General features: G+C 39.2%; 1 protein-coding gene across 13 annotated transcripts in view; it reads right to left on the reverse strand.

The window, feature by feature from the left end:
• LOC140739160 (rap guanine nucleotide exchange factor 6-like) overlaps positions 1-21,643 on the reverse strand; it is a 374,285-nt gene that overhangs the window by 97,702 nt on the left and 254,940 nt on the right. For all 13 annotated transcript variants that reach the window (XM_073067168.1, XM_073067167.1, XM_073067164.1 and 10 more), the window contains one exon: positions 1,425-1,605. In XM_073067168.1, coding sequence (XP_072923269.1) covers positions 1,425-1,605 — 181 coding nt within the window. The remainder of the gene's footprint in view (positions 1-1,424; positions 1,606-21,643) is intronic.

The raw sequence follows: 21,643 nt of genomic DNA on the forward strand, positions 1-21,643 counted from the left end.
CCATCCATCTTATCTGTTCCTCTTGATTTTATAAACCTCTCTGTGATCACCCCTCAGCTTCTTTTGCTCCAGGGAAATCAGATCCAGTCTTTCCTTCAACCCTTGAGTCCCAGTAACATCCTATTCAATATTTTCTGCACCCTTTGAAGTGTAATCAGATCCTTCCTATAGTATGGTGACCAGAACTGCAAAAGATGTTCCAGTGTGGACTCCCCAATGTCCTGTACATGGGATGTAATATGATGCCCGATCTTTAATTTAATGCTGTCTGATGAATGCAAGCATCCCATACACCTCCTTCACTACCTTATCAATTTGCGTTGCCACTTTCAGGGAACAAGGTACTTGTACCCCTAAGTCTCTGTTCTACAACACTCAAGGCCCTACCACTCCACTGTCCGGTTGATTTTCAAAACGCATTACCATACTTGTCCATGTTAAGTTCCATCTGCCAATCCTTGAATCACATTCCCAATTGACCTTGATTAATTTTCTTCACAGTCCACCACACCACCAATTTTGGTAACATCTTCAAATGTGGCAATCATCTAGCAATTGTGTAGGGGTAATATGGTAGCGAAGCCATTAGTGTAACACTTAACAGCGCCAACGACTGGTTCAATTCCCACCACTGTCTGCAAGGAGACCACGTGGGTTTCCTCCTGCATTTCAATGACATACAGGTTAGGGTTAAGCTGTGGGCATGCTATGTTGGCACCGGAAGCATGGCAACATTTGCCGGCTGCACATTGTTGGCTGCTGACGCGGATACATTTCACTGTATATTTTCCTGTTTCAATGTACATATGACAAATAAAGCTAATCATAATCTTTAATCTTAACTAATCATGCTACCTGCATTTTCATCCAAAATGTTAATATAGCTGACAAATAAAAGTGTATCCAGAACCACTCCCCATAAGTTACAACTGATCCATAGACTTCGAATCTTTAAAAAAGTAACCTTTAACTAACACACTCTGTTTCCTCCCATCAAGCCAATTTTGTGTCCAAGTGGCTACCTCACCCTGAATCCAATGGACCATGCCTATCACACAGGACATTATAGTAAGAATATTTTACTTTTTTTTTTAAAGATTTTAATTCAAACACAGTTTCATTGATTTTTAATTTATAAATAATTCAGAATGTTAAAGGCACAATGACTGTTTGACAGGCAACTATGACAGGTGGGATTCAGTTACCTGCCAATGTAAGAAATCATTAGTAGTATGCAAGGTTTGCTCTATCTCCTCTCACCCTGCACTGACATTTTGTTAAGGAATGAAATTTGCAGGAACTTTTTGTTCAGTATGCAAATAGTTCCACCTGGAAACTACTAAAAAGTGTACAATAGTATCAAGCAATGGGTAACACTAAAATGGAAGACAGTCGAAGTAAAGATAGATCTCTCTTAATTGTACCAATGTCATCGTCAGTTCGGTCTGCAGGATCTTTCTCCAGACATTCCCTAACAACATCCCTGCTCATCAATGGATCGGAGGCACGGTCAATGTCCTCTTCATCTTCTTCCTCTTCTTCAGAATCTACAGCTGTTTCCGGAAGACCAGTAAGATCCACATCCCCCATTTCACTCTCTGTAGCCTGTAAAAAATAAATAATTGCATGTAAATTATGTATGCCCATATTAAAGTACATTACTTTTTAAAAAAAATGTACTTTAGAGAAATAAAGCATGACATTGACCAATCTACTGTGATCTTCTTCATCTGCTTCCTTGCTAATGCAAATGAAAAGATCAAATTTTCTCCATTATCTGACAGATATCAATAATTTAACAATGATCCCTACAGGATGGGTCCATCTGTCCCACCAGTGCTATCACAAAAGCCCCACTTCTGCTCAATCTAGCTGCTCACTAGAGCTCTAGGTTACCAATTGCAGCTGGAGACTCCAGGATTACCAACTAATTATAAAAAGGCCCATGGTGCCTGCATACAACTCTTCTTCAGTCAACATCTTCTGGATAGATTTTGAAACCATATATTTCATTTCTTTTATGTCTTTTACGTATGTTTTTCATCTTGAATGTGATTCTGGAACTGCTGGAGCCTGTGATTCGAAGTCTGGAGATTGTGTGTTTCAGTGCTCCTGAGGCAGTCTGCGTGAAACTCGTGGCGGGAAAGCTGTGAGACGGGGTGCAAGCCAATGTTTGACTCTATTTCACTGATTAAAGCTTCCATTGTTCGTCAATTAAAGCAATGAGGGAGATTCGAATATCAACGCAAACGCGAAAGGTGAGCGCCAGCTGCCTGCCTTTTTAAGCATTGGTGAGATTGCTCTGCTACTGGAGATGGGAGACCCGGAGACTGCCTTTTGATCACTCTGTTACCAGAGAGGACTACTTTTTGATTGCTGATGTGATCACTCTATTGCCGGAGACGGAAAGGTCTGCCACTGTGCCCACAGAATGTTACCCAGGTTTTCCGCAGTTTGGATATGGGCTTGGAGTATAGACTTTTTTTCAGTCTTAGTTTTTTTTCAAACATTATGTCTTTTTTACCCTGTCTTCCTTTTCTTTGTGTGCAAGGGAGGAGGATTTGGGGGTTGATGTGCCTATTCTATTTTTGTTTGTTTCTTTGTGTGGGGAGAAGGGATTTGGGGTTGATGATCGTGCTGCCATTCTTTTTTTCCTTTCTTGGTTTCGCGGTGATCCGAAGAATAATTTCAGAATTGTACACTTCGATAATAAGCGAACCTTTGTGAAACGATCATGAAGAACATCTAGGAACCAGGAAAAACTGAAAATCAGGGGTTTAAGTTCTAAAAAGAACAGGGCTCCCTGCTATGTATCCAGGTCCCTAGGATCCCTGATTCCAAGCTCCAGACTCAACTATGCCTGTGACTTGAAACCAAGAGACTATTTTGTTCTAGAAAATAACCTGTTTTTAATCCATTCTAACACAACTACTCCAATACCATGGTCTTTTTATTAGTGTACCAACCTCCTATACCTTGTCAAATGGTTTTTGGAAATCTAAAGACACCAATGACACAGTTCCCCTACATTGTTTCCTTATTATAATTCTCAAATAATTCAAACAAATTAGTCAAACTATTGACTATTCACGTCCTTAAAAATATCAGTATCTAATTATCTAATTACTATAAGCTCAGAAACTTATTGAACTGCATGTCTGACGCACACCTCAAAAAACAGTCCATTGATGATAAATGAGTGAATATTCCGCTCAAAGGTAAGGAGAGGGCAGAGCTATTCACAGCCTTTTAAGATATGATAAAAATTCTGAATTCTAGATTTCAACTTAAATATTAGTCAGACAACAAACAAAACACTGAAGGAAATCAGTGGGTCAACTGCATTCATGGAAAAAAGGAACTTAACATCGTTTTGGGTTGAGACCCTGCATTCAGAACTGAGTGCAGAAAGACAACAGCCAGTATAAAGCAAAAAGAGGGAATGCTGAGACAGAGCCCAGTAGTTGTTTGGTGGACTGAGGAAGGGTGTGGGATAACAGGAATATCAAGCCAGGTAGCAAAAGGGCAGAGTGGAGTTGGGAGATGGAGACAAATGAATGATAGACGGAGGCAGACAAAAATAAACTGCAGATCGAGCTGGAAGGGAGGGTGAGTGTAATAATAACTAGAATCCTGTGACTAGCGGTGTGCCACAGGGATCAGTGCTGGGTCCATTGTTATTTGTCATCTAAATCAATGATCTGGATTATTATGTGGTAAATTGAATCAGCAAATTTGCTGATGATACAAAGATTGGAGGTGTAGTGGACAGAGAGGAAGGTTTTCAAAGCTTGCAGAGGGATTTGGACCAACTGGAAAAACGGGCTGAAAAATGGCAAATGGAGTTTAATACAGACAAGTGTGAGGTATTGCACTTTGGAAGGCCAAACCATGGTAGAACATACAAGGTAAGTGGTAGGGCACTGAAGAGTGCAGTAGAACAGAGGGATCTGGGAATACAGATACAAAATTCCCTAAAAGTGGCATCACAGGTAGATAGGGTTGTAAAGAGAGTTTTTGGTACATTCACCTTTATAAATCAAAGTATTGAGTATAAGAGTTGGAATGTTATGGTGAGGTTGTATAAGGCATTGGTGAGGCCAAATTTGGAGTATTGTGTATAGTTTTGGTCAATGAATTACAGGAAGGATATTAATAAGGTTGAAAGAGTGCAGAGAAGGTTTACAAGGATGTTGCCGGGTCTTGAAAAACGAGTTACAGAGGAAGGCTGAGTAGGTTAGGACTTTATTCCCTGAAGCGTAGAAGAATGAGGGGAGACTTGATAGAGGTATATAAAATTATGTTGGGTATAGATAGAGTGAATGCAAGCAGGCTTTTTCCAGTGAGGCTCGGGGAGAAAAAAACCAGAGGACATGGGTTAAGGGTGAAGGGGGAAAAATTGAAAGGGAACATTGGGGGGGGCTTCTTCACACAGAGAGTGGTGGGAGTGTGGAATGAGCTACCAGATGAAGTGGTAAATACATTTAACATTTAAGAAAAACTTGGACAGGTACATGGATGAGAGGTGTATGGAGGGATATGAGCCATATGCAGGTCAGTAGGACTAGGCAGAAAAATGGTTCGGCACAGCCAAGAAGGGCCAAAAGGCCTGTTTCTGTGCTGTAATGTTCTATGGTTCTAGAAGGTTGATAAGCAGGGACACAAAGCCAAAACAGTGTTGGAATCTGATAAAGAAGGAAGAAAATAATGGGAATCATTAGATGAAAAGTGAACAGAAGATAAAACCAGAAGCAAATGGGAGAGGGACACGGGTTTGTGTGGGTAGTAGGTTGGTAGACCAGCAGGCGATTGGAAGGAGAGATTGGGGTGGGGACTGCTGGGGGAGGGAGAAAAACGCACAAGATTTAACACATAGAAAATGCTGGAGGAACTCAGCAGGTCAGCCAACGTCGACGGAAATAAATCTGCAGTTGATGTTTCGGGCCAATATTCTTCATCAGGACTGGAAGGAAGGGGAAAGATGCAGAATAAGGAGGAGGGGGAAGGGGAAAATGGACAAGCCAGAAGGTGATTGTTGAAGCCAGGTTGGTGGGGGAAGGGGAAGAAGCTGGGAGATGATAACTGGAAAGACAAACAGCTGGAGAAGGTGAGGAGACAAAGTAAGAGGTTAGAGTGGGGAATAGAAAAGGAGGGAAGGGGAAGAGAACAAAAAAACTACTTGAAGGAGAAATTGATGTTCGTGCCATCAGGTTGCAGGCGACCTAGATGGAATATGCGGTGTTGTTCCTACAACCTAAGAGTGGCATCATCGTTGCATAGACCAACATGTCAAACAGGGAATGGGGATAGGAACTGATTGACTACTGGGAAATTCCTTTTCTTTTGCAGATGGAGTGGAAGTGCTCAACAATGTGGCCCCCCAATTTATACTGGGTCTCACCAATGTAAAGGAGGTCACATAGGAAACACCAGATACAGTAGATGACCCTGACAGACTCGCAGGTGAAGTTTTGCCTCACCTGGAAGGACTGAATGAATCCTGAAATTAAAAAAAATTCTATGCTTACACCAATTATTTGAGACTACGTAAAGAGAATATAAGGTCCAGTTAATTTAGTTTTTGTGTTAGGCCTCAATGACTGTGGAGAATGCAGCAGATGGACAAGTCAGTATGGAAATGGGAAGAGGGTTTTGAAATAGTATGCATCTGGGAGCTTAGGATGGTTCCTGCAGATAAAGTACAGGTATTCTGCAAATCTGGAGCATGGAATGTAGTAGATGTAGTTAAAAAAGGTGCATGCGAATTTTTGCCTCACCTACCAGAGCTGTTTAGATCACTGAATGGTGACGGAAAATGAAATGCAGAAATAGGTCTTGCACCTCCTGCTTATGCAGTGGTAAGTAACAGGCCATTCAGAGATGGGTGGGGAGGGATGAACATAGAAACTAGAAAGGGGTGGGAAGGTGATATGCCTGGTGATGGGATCTCACTGCATCTGACAGAACTGATGAAGAATATGTTGGATATGGAGGCAAGGGGAGCTCTATCACTGTCCTGTTTAAAGGGAGGTGAGATGAGAGCAGATGACCAAGAAATAAGGGAAATGTGACATTTCAGATGCCCTGGAATGGAAGGCCTCATCTTGATTGCAGATGCAAAAATGGAGAAAGTGGAAGTAGGGGACAGAATCCTCACAAGAGATAGGGTTGGAAGAAGCGACGTTTAGGTTTATACAAACTGTGGGTTTATACAAATGCTTGTGAAGAACTAATAAATATTTTTACTATGCTTGCTGAGAAATGAAAGTAGGCTATTATAATGGTTTGTCATAACTATGTTTCAAAATAGTTTTCTTCCCAGTCTGCTAAAATAATTATTGTCCATACAATGGAATTATGAGCAATTTTAATAAATGTAATTTCCACATTGACTGATCTGCATGATAATTAAGAATTTTTGTGAAGTTTCAATGCGTATAATTATCAGATCTAGAAGCACAAGCTATTTTTTCATGTTGAATCAGTGAACATTAGCTTATAGAATACTTTTGTGTTTTTACTTCTGCCTTGTATGAAAATTTACAATACAAATCCCTGTCATTTCATTTGATTGATTCTGTTAGTCAAAAACTTGTTATAAAGGACAGTGACTGAACATACCATCCCTTTTAAAAAGGGACAAATAGACAAAGACTATTCAGTGAATCTGATTCTGAAAAAAAGTTTCAATTGAAACGTTAAATATAAAACATATTAATATTGTCAGAAGACATGAAATTCAAATCATTCAGTAATATCAGTAATAAAACCAGTATCGATTAAAAATTATCTGCTATCATTCAGCACTAATTAATATCGATGCCAATTACATTTTTGCCCTGGTATTGAAATGGATTTTTGATTATTTTGATTTATAATATTTGTTTTTAAGATTCAGCATGAAACTGGAGTTTTTTTTACTCTGATACAGCACAAAATAGCACTTTTCACAGAAGGACTAAATTTGGTTTTATTTGATATAATTTATGAAACAGGGTTCTAACTGGAATGGTCCTCATTTGATGTCAATGGAAATGTCAATGTCACTTACCTAAAACAGATCTTGGTCATAATTTCTTGAAAAGGTATTTTATTCATTTTTCCTTTGGATCTCAACATTAATGACAAGAACAATAATTGCCCTTGAACAATGATGGTTTCACAACATAATGTAAACAAAATAAACTATTAAAAAATTGATTTAGCATAGTTGAAAGCAGTTAATTACAAACTATCTTATTCTCTATGAAAGGAGGTAAGCTAAAATTAACTTGTTCTTACACTATTAATTTTGTAGACAGATTAAGCTCAAGTCAAATTTCAGTCTATTGTGTTTACTGCTCTATAATTTAAAGATAAAGTAAAAATCTAGTCTGCTGTTCTGCACATAAAGCAGACTTACACTGGATGTGATAATATCAGGAGCTGTTTTAAATTAAACTTCTCAGGATACTGAAAATATTTGTTGGTATCTCAGTATTAACAAAACATTTAAGATATGAATGTAGGCTTATATCAATAAACTTGGAATAATATGCTATGCTAAAAATTTATTCATCAGCTCTCATAGCATTACAATCATAACTGAACACAACTTAGACTTTCTTCATTTCAATGGAATGACGCTTTGTTTTGCCATGTTCCTGTATATTCCCCCATATGCTGAATCTGCCAACCTCTAAGAGTCAATAATTTGAAATAATAGTACAATTAAATTTTAATGATCACATAAAGGGATTTGAAACATCATCAAGTTTTAGATATTCAGAATTATTTTCATATTAACATATAGCTGAAATAGCTGGAAAAAGCAATTTGATTTTGTTTTGCCGGCACTCCCCTACCTATGCAAAGGTTCCATTCCTAAGAACCCCAAGACGATCTCTCGAAGTCAGAGCATTGTTTTTTTTCTAAAACCACCTATATTATCTAATGCACATTATTACTTGTTAACTTAGTTGTGGTAATATTACTTTATTGTTGTGTTGTGTGTGAGTTATATATACTGTGTTGTGCACCTTCGTCCAGAGGAACGTTGCTTTGAGGGTATAGATAGATAGATAGATAGATAGATAGATAGATAGATAGATACTTTATTCATCCCCATGGGGAAATTCAACTTTTTTCCAATGTCCCATACACTTGTTGTAGCAAAACTAATTACATACAATACTTAACTCAGTAAAAAAATATGATATGCATCTAAATCACTATCTCAAAAAGCATTAATAATAGCTTTTAAAAAGTTCTAAGTCCTGGCGGTAGAATTGTAAAGCCTAATGGCATTGGGGAGTATTGACCTCTTCATCCTGTCTGAGGAGCATTGCATCGATAGTAACCTGTCGCTGAAACTGCTTCTCTGTCTCTGGATGGTGCTATGTAGAGGATGTTCAGAGTTATCCATAATTGACCGTAGCCTACTCAGCGCCCTTCGCTCAGCTACCGATGTTAAACTCTCGAGTACTTTGCCCACGACAGAGCCCGCCTTCCTTACCAGCTTATATGTGTATATGGTTGAAATGACAATAAATTGAGCTTGAACTTGAACATATTACTCTACATATACTTTCAATAATTGTTTCTTTGAATAATCACCCTATCACTACTCGTGATTAAATGAATGAAATGCATACTGTATCAAATCATTTATGAATACCACAGAGTAATGTATTATTATTATTAGTAGTAGTAATAGTAGTAGCAGTGACTTGAAAAATGCTAGACAACATCTAGGAGAATTTGTGTAAAGTCAGATTTTGGTTAAGTAAGCTCATCGGAAACACAATGTGTGATTACGTTAATTAACAGATCAATGTACTATGATAGTGCAACGCATCAGCAACCTGCACTAAGCTGTGGCTTACACCACCGAATTTAACTTACCATCCTCTCCCTCTGATTTTATTTCTTCCTGTCTACTCATAACTTCTCCCACCATTTAAACTTTGAAACCTATATTTACACCTCATTCCTCAGTCTCAACAACACTTGTCATAGCCCAGGCTCTTCCTTAGCTGGCTTTAACACTATTACTTTTTTCCCATCTCCACTTTCTGTCTACAGTCCAAAGAGGAATTATTCCATTCACCTTGCAATCATAAATTAATTACCAAGGCTTTACATTACCTCAATAGATATAGAATCAAGCAACATTAATATGACATTATTGATCTTGTTCACTTTAATTTTTACTGTCTTTGCACTATTCTTTCAGGTAGAAGTCTAAAATCAAACCCACAAGCTCAAAAGGAATGCATTAAGACCAAGGATATAATCTTGGGATATTTAGAGCAGTGGGCAAAGAAGAGGGCAGAAACAGCTGAGCCACTGGTCTTAACATTAGGGACAGAGTAACTTATAGGCTCTTTGAACATCATTTTACCCAAGATAATTCCAAGAACAGTAGGTTTTAGTAAGGGAAACGGTCTGACTATGCGTGTTGTGATCTGCCAATAAATACTTTGACTTATCATATATATGATTTGTTAGAGAAACTTAGCAAATACAGTAAAAATTTTGGTGGAAATGAATTTGATGTTTCAGGCTGAGACTCTGCATTGGGACTGAGAATGGAGGAAGAAGTTGGCCAATATAAAAGGAGAAGTGAAGTGGTGAGGTAGTGGTGAAGTGCAAGGAGAAGCAAAGAGCAGATGGAGCCAGGTAATGGGGGTGGAGTGGAAAGACATCGGTAGGTGAATGCTATATGAATGGCAACAAAACAAAGGACAGATGGATTTGGTTTGGGGAAAGGGGGTGCAAGGGGTTGGGTGATGTAGGAACACAAAGGCAACTAGTGCTGGAACCTGGTAAGGCAGATGATAATCGGAACCACTGGGAACGGTAAAAGGCAGATGGGACCAGATACAACAGGGAATCTGTTATTGAACTGTGTCGATAGTAGTATAGAAAAGGAGGGAAAATAGGAAGAGTTGAGATGGATCATAAAGGGGAGGTTAGTAGAAAACAGGAGGTAGAGGTTGTAGGTCATAAACATGAGAAATTTTGCAGATGCTGGAGACATTCGCACACGTACACAATCGAAAATACCACAAGACAGGGTTACCTGAAGTTGGAAAATTAATATTCATAGGGTTACATTGTAGATTAGTCAGGTGGAAATGAGGTATTGTTTCTCCAGTATGTCTTGAGCCTCACCCTGGCAGAGGAGGCTAAGGATGGACAGATCAGTGTGGAATGGGAAGGGGCAGTGAAATAGCATGTATTAAGAAGAGCTCGAGCACTGAGCTCATTGATCGATCAGCCGCTCAGCAAATCTGTCACCTGGTCTGTGCCTGATCTTGCTTCTCCCAGCCTTCTCCACAGCGGGGTGAGGTCCAACCCAAGCTAGAGGAAGAACACATTATATCCTGCATGGGTAGTCTACAACCCAATGGTATGAACTACGAATTTTACCATTTTCAGTAAAGTTTACTATTTGTGTTTTTCTCCACACCACCCCTCTCTCCTTCCAATCAACCTTTACTCTGCCCACTTTGTTCCCATAACTCCCTAACCCCTCCAATCCCCAACACTCATTTTCATCACCCTGCCCTCATGGCTCCAGGCACCTACTCCCCCATACATTTCATCATGATTTCCACGCCCAATATGGTCCCACCTGCAGTTCAATGCTCTCTTAATGGTTTCCATATTACTTTCCTTATCAGATTCCAGAACACTTATTATTCTCCAGCAGCCATCTCTACCTTCACCCTTTCCTTCCCTCACCTGGTTCCATCTGCTACTTTCCTCCATCCACTTGGATCTACCATTCTCCTGGCTCAGTCTGCCAACTCCACTCCTCTCACTACTGGCTCCATCTCTCCATCAGATTTCATACTTTTACATTCCATCAATCATCCACTGCCGCACCATATCACCTCTTCCCCGCTTCTCTTCATATTGACCATTTTCTTTCTCCATTGTAGGTCATAATGAAGAGTGTTGATCCAAATCATTGAAAAATCCTTTCCTCCATAGAGGCTGCTCAGCCTTCTAAATCCCTTTAGCAGATTGCTGCTTCAGAGTCCAGTATTTCCATCTTTCATTCTCCATATGTGTGATTTAATTTTTGAAGTTAGACCTGAATGTCACTGAGGATGTACGTGGAATGTGCATTCCAGGACTTGGTTAGGAGGTTATTGAACAAGAGCTCAATTTCTTTGCAAAGCCAAATATTCCCAGATTGGTAAATTTAGATGCTCTAATGCAATTTTTATAATAAATTGCAAGTAGCAAATAAAAGATGCGCACAGGTACAAACACGGTGGATTCCATCAGGATCAGTATATCTTGGCCCAATTAAGTAGCTGCCCCAATTAGCCAAAGTTTCATGGAAATAGTTTAAAAGATGTCAGAAAGATATAAAAGACTACCACTTAACTGAGTAACCAATTATGTACTTAAGTAAAGTACAGAGCAAATTAGAATACTACCAATGCTACTACAGCACTATAAAACTGTGCATTAGTTTCTAATAGTTATTGACGGAGGAACTTATCCAGTGTACGCTGTTGTGTTCTTTCAATTGATTGTAAATTAACAAAATCAGCGCAGACACCTAATGCAGATAATCGACTGTCTTCATTCAAAGCTTTTTTACTATTACATTCTCCAAATCTTCATTTTCATTGTAACATTCAAGATGATTGTAGATACCCTCAAATTCTTTGTAGTTCCAACCTTGTTGAACTAGTGAGATCATTTCAATCCTACTCTCATTTTTGGCATATTCAAATCTGAATGCATGAAATGGCAGCGAACAAAACAGTTCTAAATTTTCTTACTGCTTATTTCTCTCCAACTATCAGTGACAAAAATCACTACTTTTTGAACACAAACACATGCAACTGAGACTATTTAAAACTGCTGGCTCTCAGCATGGTGTAGTTCACATGACTGATGCTAGTTAGAAACTGTTCAACATCAGTCTCCTGTCCCAATTAAGCAGTAGAATGTCCCAAATAAACAAAGGCAATCTTCACAATTATTGTTTGTTCTTGAAGAGTTGTCCCAAATTAGCAACTGCCATGATTAATTGATGGACTAATAAACCAGAATCCAATGGACTTCCTAAATATATTGCTAATGCAAGATCTTTTAAATTTATATGTGTTAGAAACATAAAAAACCTACAGCACAATACAGACCCTTTGGCCCACAAAGCTGTGCCAATCAGGTTCTTACCTTAGAAATTACCAAGGGTTACCCATAGCCCTCTATTCTTCTAAGCTCCATGTACCTATCCAGGAATCTCTTAAAAAAGCCTATTGTACCTGCCTCCACCACTGTTGACAGCAGCCCATTCCATGCACTCACCGCTCTCTGTATAAAAAACTTACCCCGATATCTCCTTTGTATCTACTTCCAAGCACCTTAAAACTGTGCCCTCTTGCGCTAACCATTTCAGCCCTGGGAAAAAATCTCATACTATTCACATGATCAATGTCTTTCATAATCTTGTACACTACTATCAGGTCACCTCTCATCTTCCGTCACTCCAAGGAAAAAAGGCCGAGTTCACTCAATCTATTCTCTTAAGATGTGCTTCTCAATCCAGGAAACATCCTTATAAATCTCCCCTGCACCCTTTCTATGGTTTCCACATCCTTCCTGTAGCGAGGCAACCAGAACTGAACACAGTACTCCAAATGGGGTCTGACCATTCCTATATAGCTGCAACATTACCTCTCGGCTCCTAAACTCAATCCCATGATTGATGAAGGCCAATGCACCGTATGCCTTCTTAACCACAGAGACAACCTGCACAGCAGCTTTGAGTGTCCTATGGACTCGGACACCAAGACCCCTCTGATCATCCACACTGTCAAGAGTCTTACCATTAATACTATATTCTGCCATCATATTTGACCTGCCAAAATGAACCACTTCACAGTATTCAAGGACATTTTCAACCTCTCACTGCCATGGGCAGAAGTTCCCACTTGCTTCAAAAAGGCAACAATTACACCAGTGCCAAAGTACTATAATGTGGGCTGCCTTAATGATTATCGCCCAGTAGCACTCACATCGACAGTGATGAAATGCTTTGAGAGGTTGGTTATGACTAGACTGAACTCCTGCTTCAGCAAGGACCTGGACCCATTGCAACTTGCCTATCACAATAGGTCAAAGGCAGATGTAATCTCAGTGGCTCTCCACACAGCTTTAGACAACCTGGACAACACAAACACATACCTCATCAACTATACCTCAGCTTTTAATACCATCATTCCCACAATCCTGATTAAGAAGTTGCAGAACCTGGGCCTCTGTACCTCCCTGTGCAATTGGATCCTCGACTTGCTAACTGGAAAACCACAGTCTGTGCGGATTGGAGATAACATATCCTCCTCGCTGACGATCAACACTGGCGCACCTCAGGGGTGTGTGCTTAGCCCACTGCCTGTATACACAAGACTGGCTGGGCATAACTCAAATACCATCTACAAATTTGCTGATGATACAACCATTGCTGGTAGAATCTCAGCTGCTGACGAGAGGGCGTACAGGAGTGAGATATGCCAACTAGTGGAATGGTGCTGCAGCAACAACCTGGCACTCAACGTCAGTAAGACGGAAGTGCTGATTGTGGACTTCAGGAAGGGTAGGACGAAGGAACACATACCAATCCTCAAAAAGGGATCAGAAGTGGAGAGAGTGAGCAGCTTCAAGTTCCTGAGTGTCAAGATCTCTGAAGATCTAACCTGGTTCCAACACATTGATGTAGTCATAAAGAAGGCAAGACAGTGGCTATACTTTATTAGGAGCTTGAAGAGATTTGGCATGTCAACAAACACACTCAAAAAGCTTCTATAGTTGTACCATGGAGAGAGCATTCTGACAGGCTGCATCACTGTCTGGTATGGAGGGGCTACTGCACAGGACTGAAAAAAAGCTGCAAAAAGTTGTAAAGCTAGTCAGCTCCATCTTGGGCACTAGCCTATATCTTCTTCCCCTCTGCCATCCGAATCCTGAATGGCCCCTGAAGCTCTGGACACTACCTCACTTTCTTTTAATATACAGTATTTGTGTTTTTGCAGATTTTTCAAAATCTATTCAATATATGTAATTAATTTACTTGTTTATTATGTTTTATTTTATTTACTTATTATTTTTTTTTCTCTCTCTGTTAGAGTATGTATTGCATTGAACTGCTGCCACTAAGTTAACAAATTTCATGTCACATGCCAGTAATCATAAATCTGATTCTGATTATCTGGATTGAACTCTATCTGCCACTTCTCCTCCCAGTTTTGCATCCTATCAATGTCCCACTGTAATCTCTGACAGCCCTCCACACTATCCACAACACCCCCAACCTTTGCGTCATCAGCAAATGTATTAACCCATCCCTCCACTTCCTCATATAGGTCATTTATAAAAATCACGAAGCGTAGGGGGTCCCAGAACGGATCACTGAGGCACACCACTTGTCACCGACTTCCATGCAGAATATGACCCATCTACAACCACTATTTGCCTTCTGTGGGCAAGCCAGTTCTGGATCCACAAAGCAATGTCCCCTTGGATCCTATGCCTCTTTACTTTCTAAATAAGCCTTGCATGGGGTACCTTATCAAATACCTTGCTAAAATCCATATACACTACATCTACTGCTCTACTTTCATCAATGTGTTTAGTCACCTCCTCAAAAAATTCAATCAGATTCGTAAGGCACGACATGCCTTTGACAAAGCCATGACAACTATTCCTAATCATATTATGCCTCTCCAAATGGTCATAATCCCTGCCTCTCAGGATCTTCTCCATCAACTTACCAACCACTGAAGTAAGAGACTCTGCTCTATAATTTCCAACATCTGCAACCCTCCAATTCTCTGGAACCTTACATAAGAGGAGTACTCTATCATTCATTAAAAGCTTTGGCTCAATACTAAAAACAAGTGCAAATTTTATCATTTAGAAAGCAACACTAAAGAACTCTTTAAAGATGACAGGGGAATTCAATACACAATCACAATTATCAGCAACCTTAATCGTGTAAAAAGTATTACATACAGGAAATGTAAGCTTATGTAGGTTACATGAATCTAGAAATAGATTTATTTCCAACTTCATTCCACCCTGCCCAAAAATATAGGAGACTACTTTAAATATACTGGATTTTCATATAGGGTCTTGACCTGAAACACCAAGTTCCACCTTTTGTCTCTGCAGATGCTGTTTTTACAAGCATCTGCAGAGATCCGCAGGTCTTCCAGTAGCCTGTTTATTTCTTTCAATTCCAGCACTGTCTGAATAAATACTCTCCTGTTTATTTAAATATTATATGCCATCTGGTTAATAGCCACTACTGGAAGATGTATTTTGTTTTTTTCTCAGCAGGGCATGAAGATGCTTTTTTCCTGCTTAACCTTTAGGAGAGGCATACAGCTGGGATGAGAGGAATTTGATCTCATTGCTACCAATCAAAGCAACAGGAAGCTTATACAGCCATCCATAATTAGAAACTTCAGCAAGAGTAGTGTGGAACATTGACGTTTGCATGACAATTCAATATGAATACCAGAAGAAACAACTATTTTTATTTAGGATATCTCAGTGAAAACAAATTAACTAGTTAAAATTTATATTTAATCTTAACTACTTCTTGTCATAAAGATTTTACTCAAGACATGTTAATGAAAGTAGCATTATTGATATATTTTACTTATTTTCCCCCAAGGAAAATTACTGAACATATCAACAAGTTTTAATCGTGATCATTGTGTTAAAGATTGAGTGAAAGTGGAATGCCCTGGGTCAAGCTTCCAGGAATGCTAAACTCATATCAGACCCAAAGGATTTTGACATCATTTCCTTTGATTTTTAAAGCATTGAATATAAACAATGTAGCTTGAAGGTGGGGTGCTCGTTTGCAAGGAAGTTGAACTACTAGTTAGTTTAAGATCAAGTAAATGAAAGTGCAATCAACATCACTCTAGTTTCAATGACTGTCATCAAAGATTCTCCTAAGTCACTGAAATCCAAAAGATAAAATCCAGTATCACTAGTTAATTAATAATATTCAAATGTCAGGAAGAAACAAAGAGGTAAGTAGAAGCCTTACAATATTCCATCTCCAGTGATACAAAGAGAACACAAAAAATAGGTGGAGTGTCCAGTACACTAATAAAAATGTTATTAAGTATTCTGTGCTTATAAAACCAGCAACCACAGTGTATTTTTATCACCATTGAGTATTTTATGTGACAGTATCATCCTTCAGCATTTGTTTATGCAGTATAACATCAATAACATCAATTTAATTGGAATCAATACCCTAACTTGATTAACTGTATGAACAATACTTCTTCTTGTCTGAAGTTGCTACATCATTTCATCTTTCACACCTCCATGTTAGAAAGCTAACAGCCTAATCTATGCATGCTTCATTTGGAATGAAAAAGATTACAACTTTCATCACATTTACGGGGAGAACCCGAAGCAAGTAACCATATTGCAACATAAATAAGGATTTTCGACTGTCATTTCTCCGGAGACCAAGCTCCTACCGATACAATTTAGAATACAGCCTAGCAGATGATGACAATTGTGAACTGCAAATTGACAAGTATCCCAATCTGCAAAATACAATCTGGTCCATTGGCAACAGTCTTCTCATTATTTCCCTACAGGTAGCAATATCAAATGGCCACTTCATACACATTTAAAAATCTCTTTAGATATAGAAGAAACTCTGAATTTTTTAAATGATTATAAATCAAAACCCTTTGTGTAAGTGTGATGTCATTAGAACATAATGCTAAAGGTTACAGTGGTATTTTAGATTCCTTAAGCCAGCAATACATTACTTCATCAAATATCAACATGACATTTCAAATTAAGCATATTTAAGCATTAGACAAAGGAATCTGTAGTCACAATGCCACATCAAAAATCAATTATTTTTAAAATTAAGTTGATGGCCTCATTTATCCAAGATAATATAAAATTCAGTTTACCTAACATTAATATGTGCTCATTTAGTATATTATGCTCTTCTCAAATTAAATTGGTGATCAAAAGGTTTCGTTAAGGAATACATCCTAAGAATGCTGTCAGTTTTATTAGTTCAACTTAAATACTTGTACTTAGCATTCTTAAGTGGAAGATAACAAAGTCCTCTAAGCCTTTGAGTCCGACTCTAAGGCAACTAAGCCAGTAATACTGTGACAGAACAAATTGGCACAGAAGCTGCACAATGGGCATTGCAAGTGTCAAATGGCAAGAAATGCTTTCATGCACCAATTTAAGCTGAAGAATTAGAAACCTTGAACTGTGCTTACTGGAAGAATCCAAAACAAAATGAGCTCCTGACAACCCAAACTGTGGACTTTCTTAAGATAGTACAACATCTAGCATAAGAAATGGAAAAAAAATTATTCTGACATAGAGCTCTTCTGTTACTGGGGCCGAATTCGACATTTACTCCTGGGGTAACTATGATAGACTTGAATGCACCCAACACGAGGTGACTTAAGAAGTTTTCTAATAATCAGAACCAACTATCAGCAAACTTCAAACTGGCTGCAAAATTCAGCTGCATAACATTTGATGTTTGGGCACTATAAATGCCACATTGATTCAGATGTGGCAATCATAAGTGTATGGCTGCAATGCAAGTTACAAAGCTAACGTATTGATAAGGACACTAGTATCACCCACTGTAGGTATTGAAAAAGGACTAGAATCCATGTGCAATGTAGGTGTGACAGCAACAATGGCAATTTATCGCTGAACAAGTTAACCAACTCCCCAATCACAAACAAGAGAAATCTGCAGATGCTGGAAATCAAAGCAACACACACACACACACACAAGATGTCAGAGGAACTCAGCAGACCAGGCAGCTTCTATGGGAAAGAGTACAGTTGACACTTTGGGCTGAAACCTGCTGAAGGGTCTCAGCCAGAAACATCAACTGTACTCTTTTCCATAAATGCAGCCTACCCTGCTGAGTTCCTCCAGCGTTTTGTGTGTGTTGGAACCAACTCCCCAAGTTCACTCTACACCACAGAACATTTATTTATTAGCAGAAAATTATCCATTCCCCAACAGTCATTATGGAGATTAGGTACTAATAAATTTCAACCAGTAATTATTTGTCATCCCACATTTGATGCTGCCTGGCAACGTTGAAGGTGCTAGAATTTGCAGGAAACCAGGACCTGAAAGATTGTCTTTTATACCTGCTACATTAATCTGAAGTCTATCCACTACAACATTATTCTTTTTTAAGTGCCATATGGCACATACATTCATCCTACTAGACTTTTCCTCAACACTAATAAATTTGCTGAACAGATGTGATAAATGCCAAATATTCCCAAAACAGTAACAGTACTTTCATTCCATTGTAGATATCTGTGCGATTTGTATTTGAATATTAAAAGCCATCTCCATCTACATGATATGATTCCAGTTCATAATTCAGGCATATATGGAGCATATCAGGAGAGCTGTGTAGCGATAAGAATCCAGAGAACTGGTATTTGGTATGTTCAAGCATCAGCTCTACTGCCAAAGCCACATTGAATGAGGCTAGTAGAAGGTGGTCTTCAGATTTGAGGCAGTCTACTGCGTGTTGGATAACTTCACCATAAGATGCCTTGGCAAATCTATTCCAGGTGAAGACACCGAACAAACGTAGGTTGAAGGAGAGGTGGCAGATGGAGTTCAACCCAGATAAAGTGTGAGGTGGTTCACTTTGGTAGGTCAAATATGATGGCAGAATATAGAATTAATGGTAAGACTCTTGGCAGTGTGAAGGATCAGAGGAATCTTGGGGTCTGAGACCATAGGACACTTAAAGCTGCTGGGCAAGTTGATTCTGTGTTTAGGAAGGCATACGGTGTATTGGTCTTCATCAATCGTGGGATCGAGCTTAGGAGCCGAGAGGTAATATTGAAGCTAAATAGGACCCTGGTCAGACCCCACTTGGAGTACTGTGCTCAGTTCTGGTCACCTCACTACAGGAAGGATGTGGAAATCATAGCACGAGTGCAGAGGAGATTTACAAGGATGTTGCCTGGATTGGGGAGCATGTCTTAAGAGAATAGGTCGAGTGAACTCAGCCTTTTTTCCTTGGAGCAACGGAGGGTGAGAGGTGACATGATAGAGGTGTATAAGATGATGAGAGGTATTGATCGTGTGGATAATCAGAGGCTTTTTTCCCAGGGCTGAAACGGCTTGCATGAGAGGACACAGTTTTAAGGTGCTTGGAAGTATGTATAGAGGAGATGTCTGGGCATAAGTTTTTTTTTAAATGCAGAGAGTGGTGAGTGCATGGAATGGCTGCAGGCGACGGTGGTGGAGGCAGATATGATAGGGTCTTTTAAGAGACTCCTGGGCAGGTACATGGAGCTCAGAAAATAGAGAGCTATGGGTAACCCTGGGTAATTTCTAAGGTAAGGGCATGTTTGGCACAGCTTTGCAGGCTGAAGGGCCTGTTATTGCGTTGTAGGTTTTCTATGTTTCTACAACTTAATTGTTAAGTTATCAGAAGTTTTCAGCTTTCCTTTCTTCAGTTGCCTTCCATCACATTATTTGCTTGGCCAAAATGCTATAGTACAACCTAATACAAATTAAACATTCCAAGCTAAATCCTGGAATTCAAAGAATGCCAAATGTGAATTAATCAATCTCGCCTATCTTATTAATGCCTTTCTTATACATGACTTTCTTCATCTCAATACTCCTATACAGTTCTACTTCATTGGATAATAGAAAGATGCTGACTCTCAGTCACCTTGCCCTGATGTTACATTCGGACAGAGAGAAAGATGTGCACTGGGAGGTTAATCAGCCATTGTAAATTGCACCCAGTGTTTAGCGAGTGGTGGAATTTGGATGGGGGTTGCTAGGGATTCATTAGAATGGGGAGAAAATAAAATGAGATTAGTGTACAATTTGTGCAAATGGTCATACTCCTGGTAGGCTGTAGGCCCATTTCTGTGTTGTGTAACTCTGTAACTCTCATTGAACAGATTTCAGAAGTGACTACTCATACAAACACAACAAAAGCTGAATTTCTATGCCTTCCATTCCACCAAGACCTCAAAGCAGCACTGAAAACTATGGTAATTGTTCTCTCTCATCTAATACAAACATGTCTTCTGTTACATTGCAATCACCTCCTTAATGACATCTACCACTAGAAATAGCCACAGTCCTTCTTGCAAGAGATACAGACTAGTTTTAAGAAGCAGTGCTTAAGAAACTGAACTGCCTACTGAGGGGATAAAGGAAGCAACAGCATGGTTAACAGCAGCTGGATACTAAAATTTTATGAACAAGCAAAATAAATTGGCTGCATTGTCTGCACTGTTTGCTACTGAACTCCCTGCCACCACATATGAATCTCATCACACAGTCTCATTACGTATAAAGCACTGGTGGTGTTATAATGCTTACTTTTTAATTTGTATATACACTTTATATTTTTGTTGATAATATTTTGGTAATATTACTTTGTGTTATGTATTTTAGTATATATTGTGCACTTTGGTCTGGAGGAACGTTGTTTCATTTGGCAGTACAGATGTACGGGTATACAGTTGAATGACAATAAAATGAACATGAACTTAAAATTGATGAGGTCAAACAGGTGTGTAGTAATTAAACACAGAATTTCTACATCACTTTTGAGTATTAGTCGATTCAGCTCCTTTTATTTCTTGGTTTTTAACCTCAGATAGTGCTGAGGCTAGCAGGAGTGAGATCGATCAGCTGATTGAGTGGTATCATAATGATAACGCCACACTCAAAAACAGCAGAACTAAGGAACTGATTGTTAATCTGAGGAAGGGGAGGTCAAGAGAACACACATTAATCAATGGAGCAGCTTCATACTCCTGGGTATCAACATCACACAGGATCTATCCCGGACCCAACACAATGATGCAATCAAGAAAAAATGCTTTACTTCATTAGGAGATTGAGGAGATTTGTTATGTCACCAAAGACTCTTGCAAATTTCTTCAGATACATGATGGAGAGCATTGTGACTGGTTGACCACAGCCTGTAGGAAGCCTCCAATACACAGGATCACAAAAGATTTCAGAGAGTTATGGACTCAGCCAGCACCATCACAACATCTTCAAGAAGCTGGCATCTATCATTAAGGACCCTCATCATTAGGTACACACACTTTTCTCATTAATGCCAAAATGAGAGTTTTAGGCCATTCAGCCCATCAGGTCTGTTTTATCATTCCATTATGGCTGTTTTACAATCCCACTCAACTCCATTCTCCCGCCTTCTCCCCATAACCTTTGACACCCTGACTAAAAAGAACCTAACAACCTCTGCTTTAAATATACTCACTGACAGCCTCCAAAGCTGTCTGTGGCAATGAATTCCATGGATTTACCACCCTCTATCTAAGAAATTCCTCCTCATATCTGTTCTAAATGGATGCTCCTTTATTCTGAAGCTGTGCCCTCTGATCCCAAACTATTGGAAACTGCTCTTCACACACACTCTTATCTAGTCTTTCAAAATGCTATAGGTTTCAGTGAGATCCCCCTCATTCTTCTGAAGTCCAGTGAGTACAGGCCCAGGGCCATCAAATGCTTTTCAAACATTAACCCTTTTGTTCCTGGAATCATTCTCATGAACCTCCTCTGGACCCTTCAC

This window comes from Hemitrygon akajei, chromosome 15 (assembly GCF_048418815.1).
Source record: "Hemitrygon akajei chromosome 15, sHemAka1.3, whole genome shotgun sequence".
NCBI classification, from domain to species: domain Eukaryota; kingdom Metazoa; phylum Chordata; class Chondrichthyes; order Myliobatiformes; family Dasyatidae; genus Hemitrygon; species Hemitrygon akajei.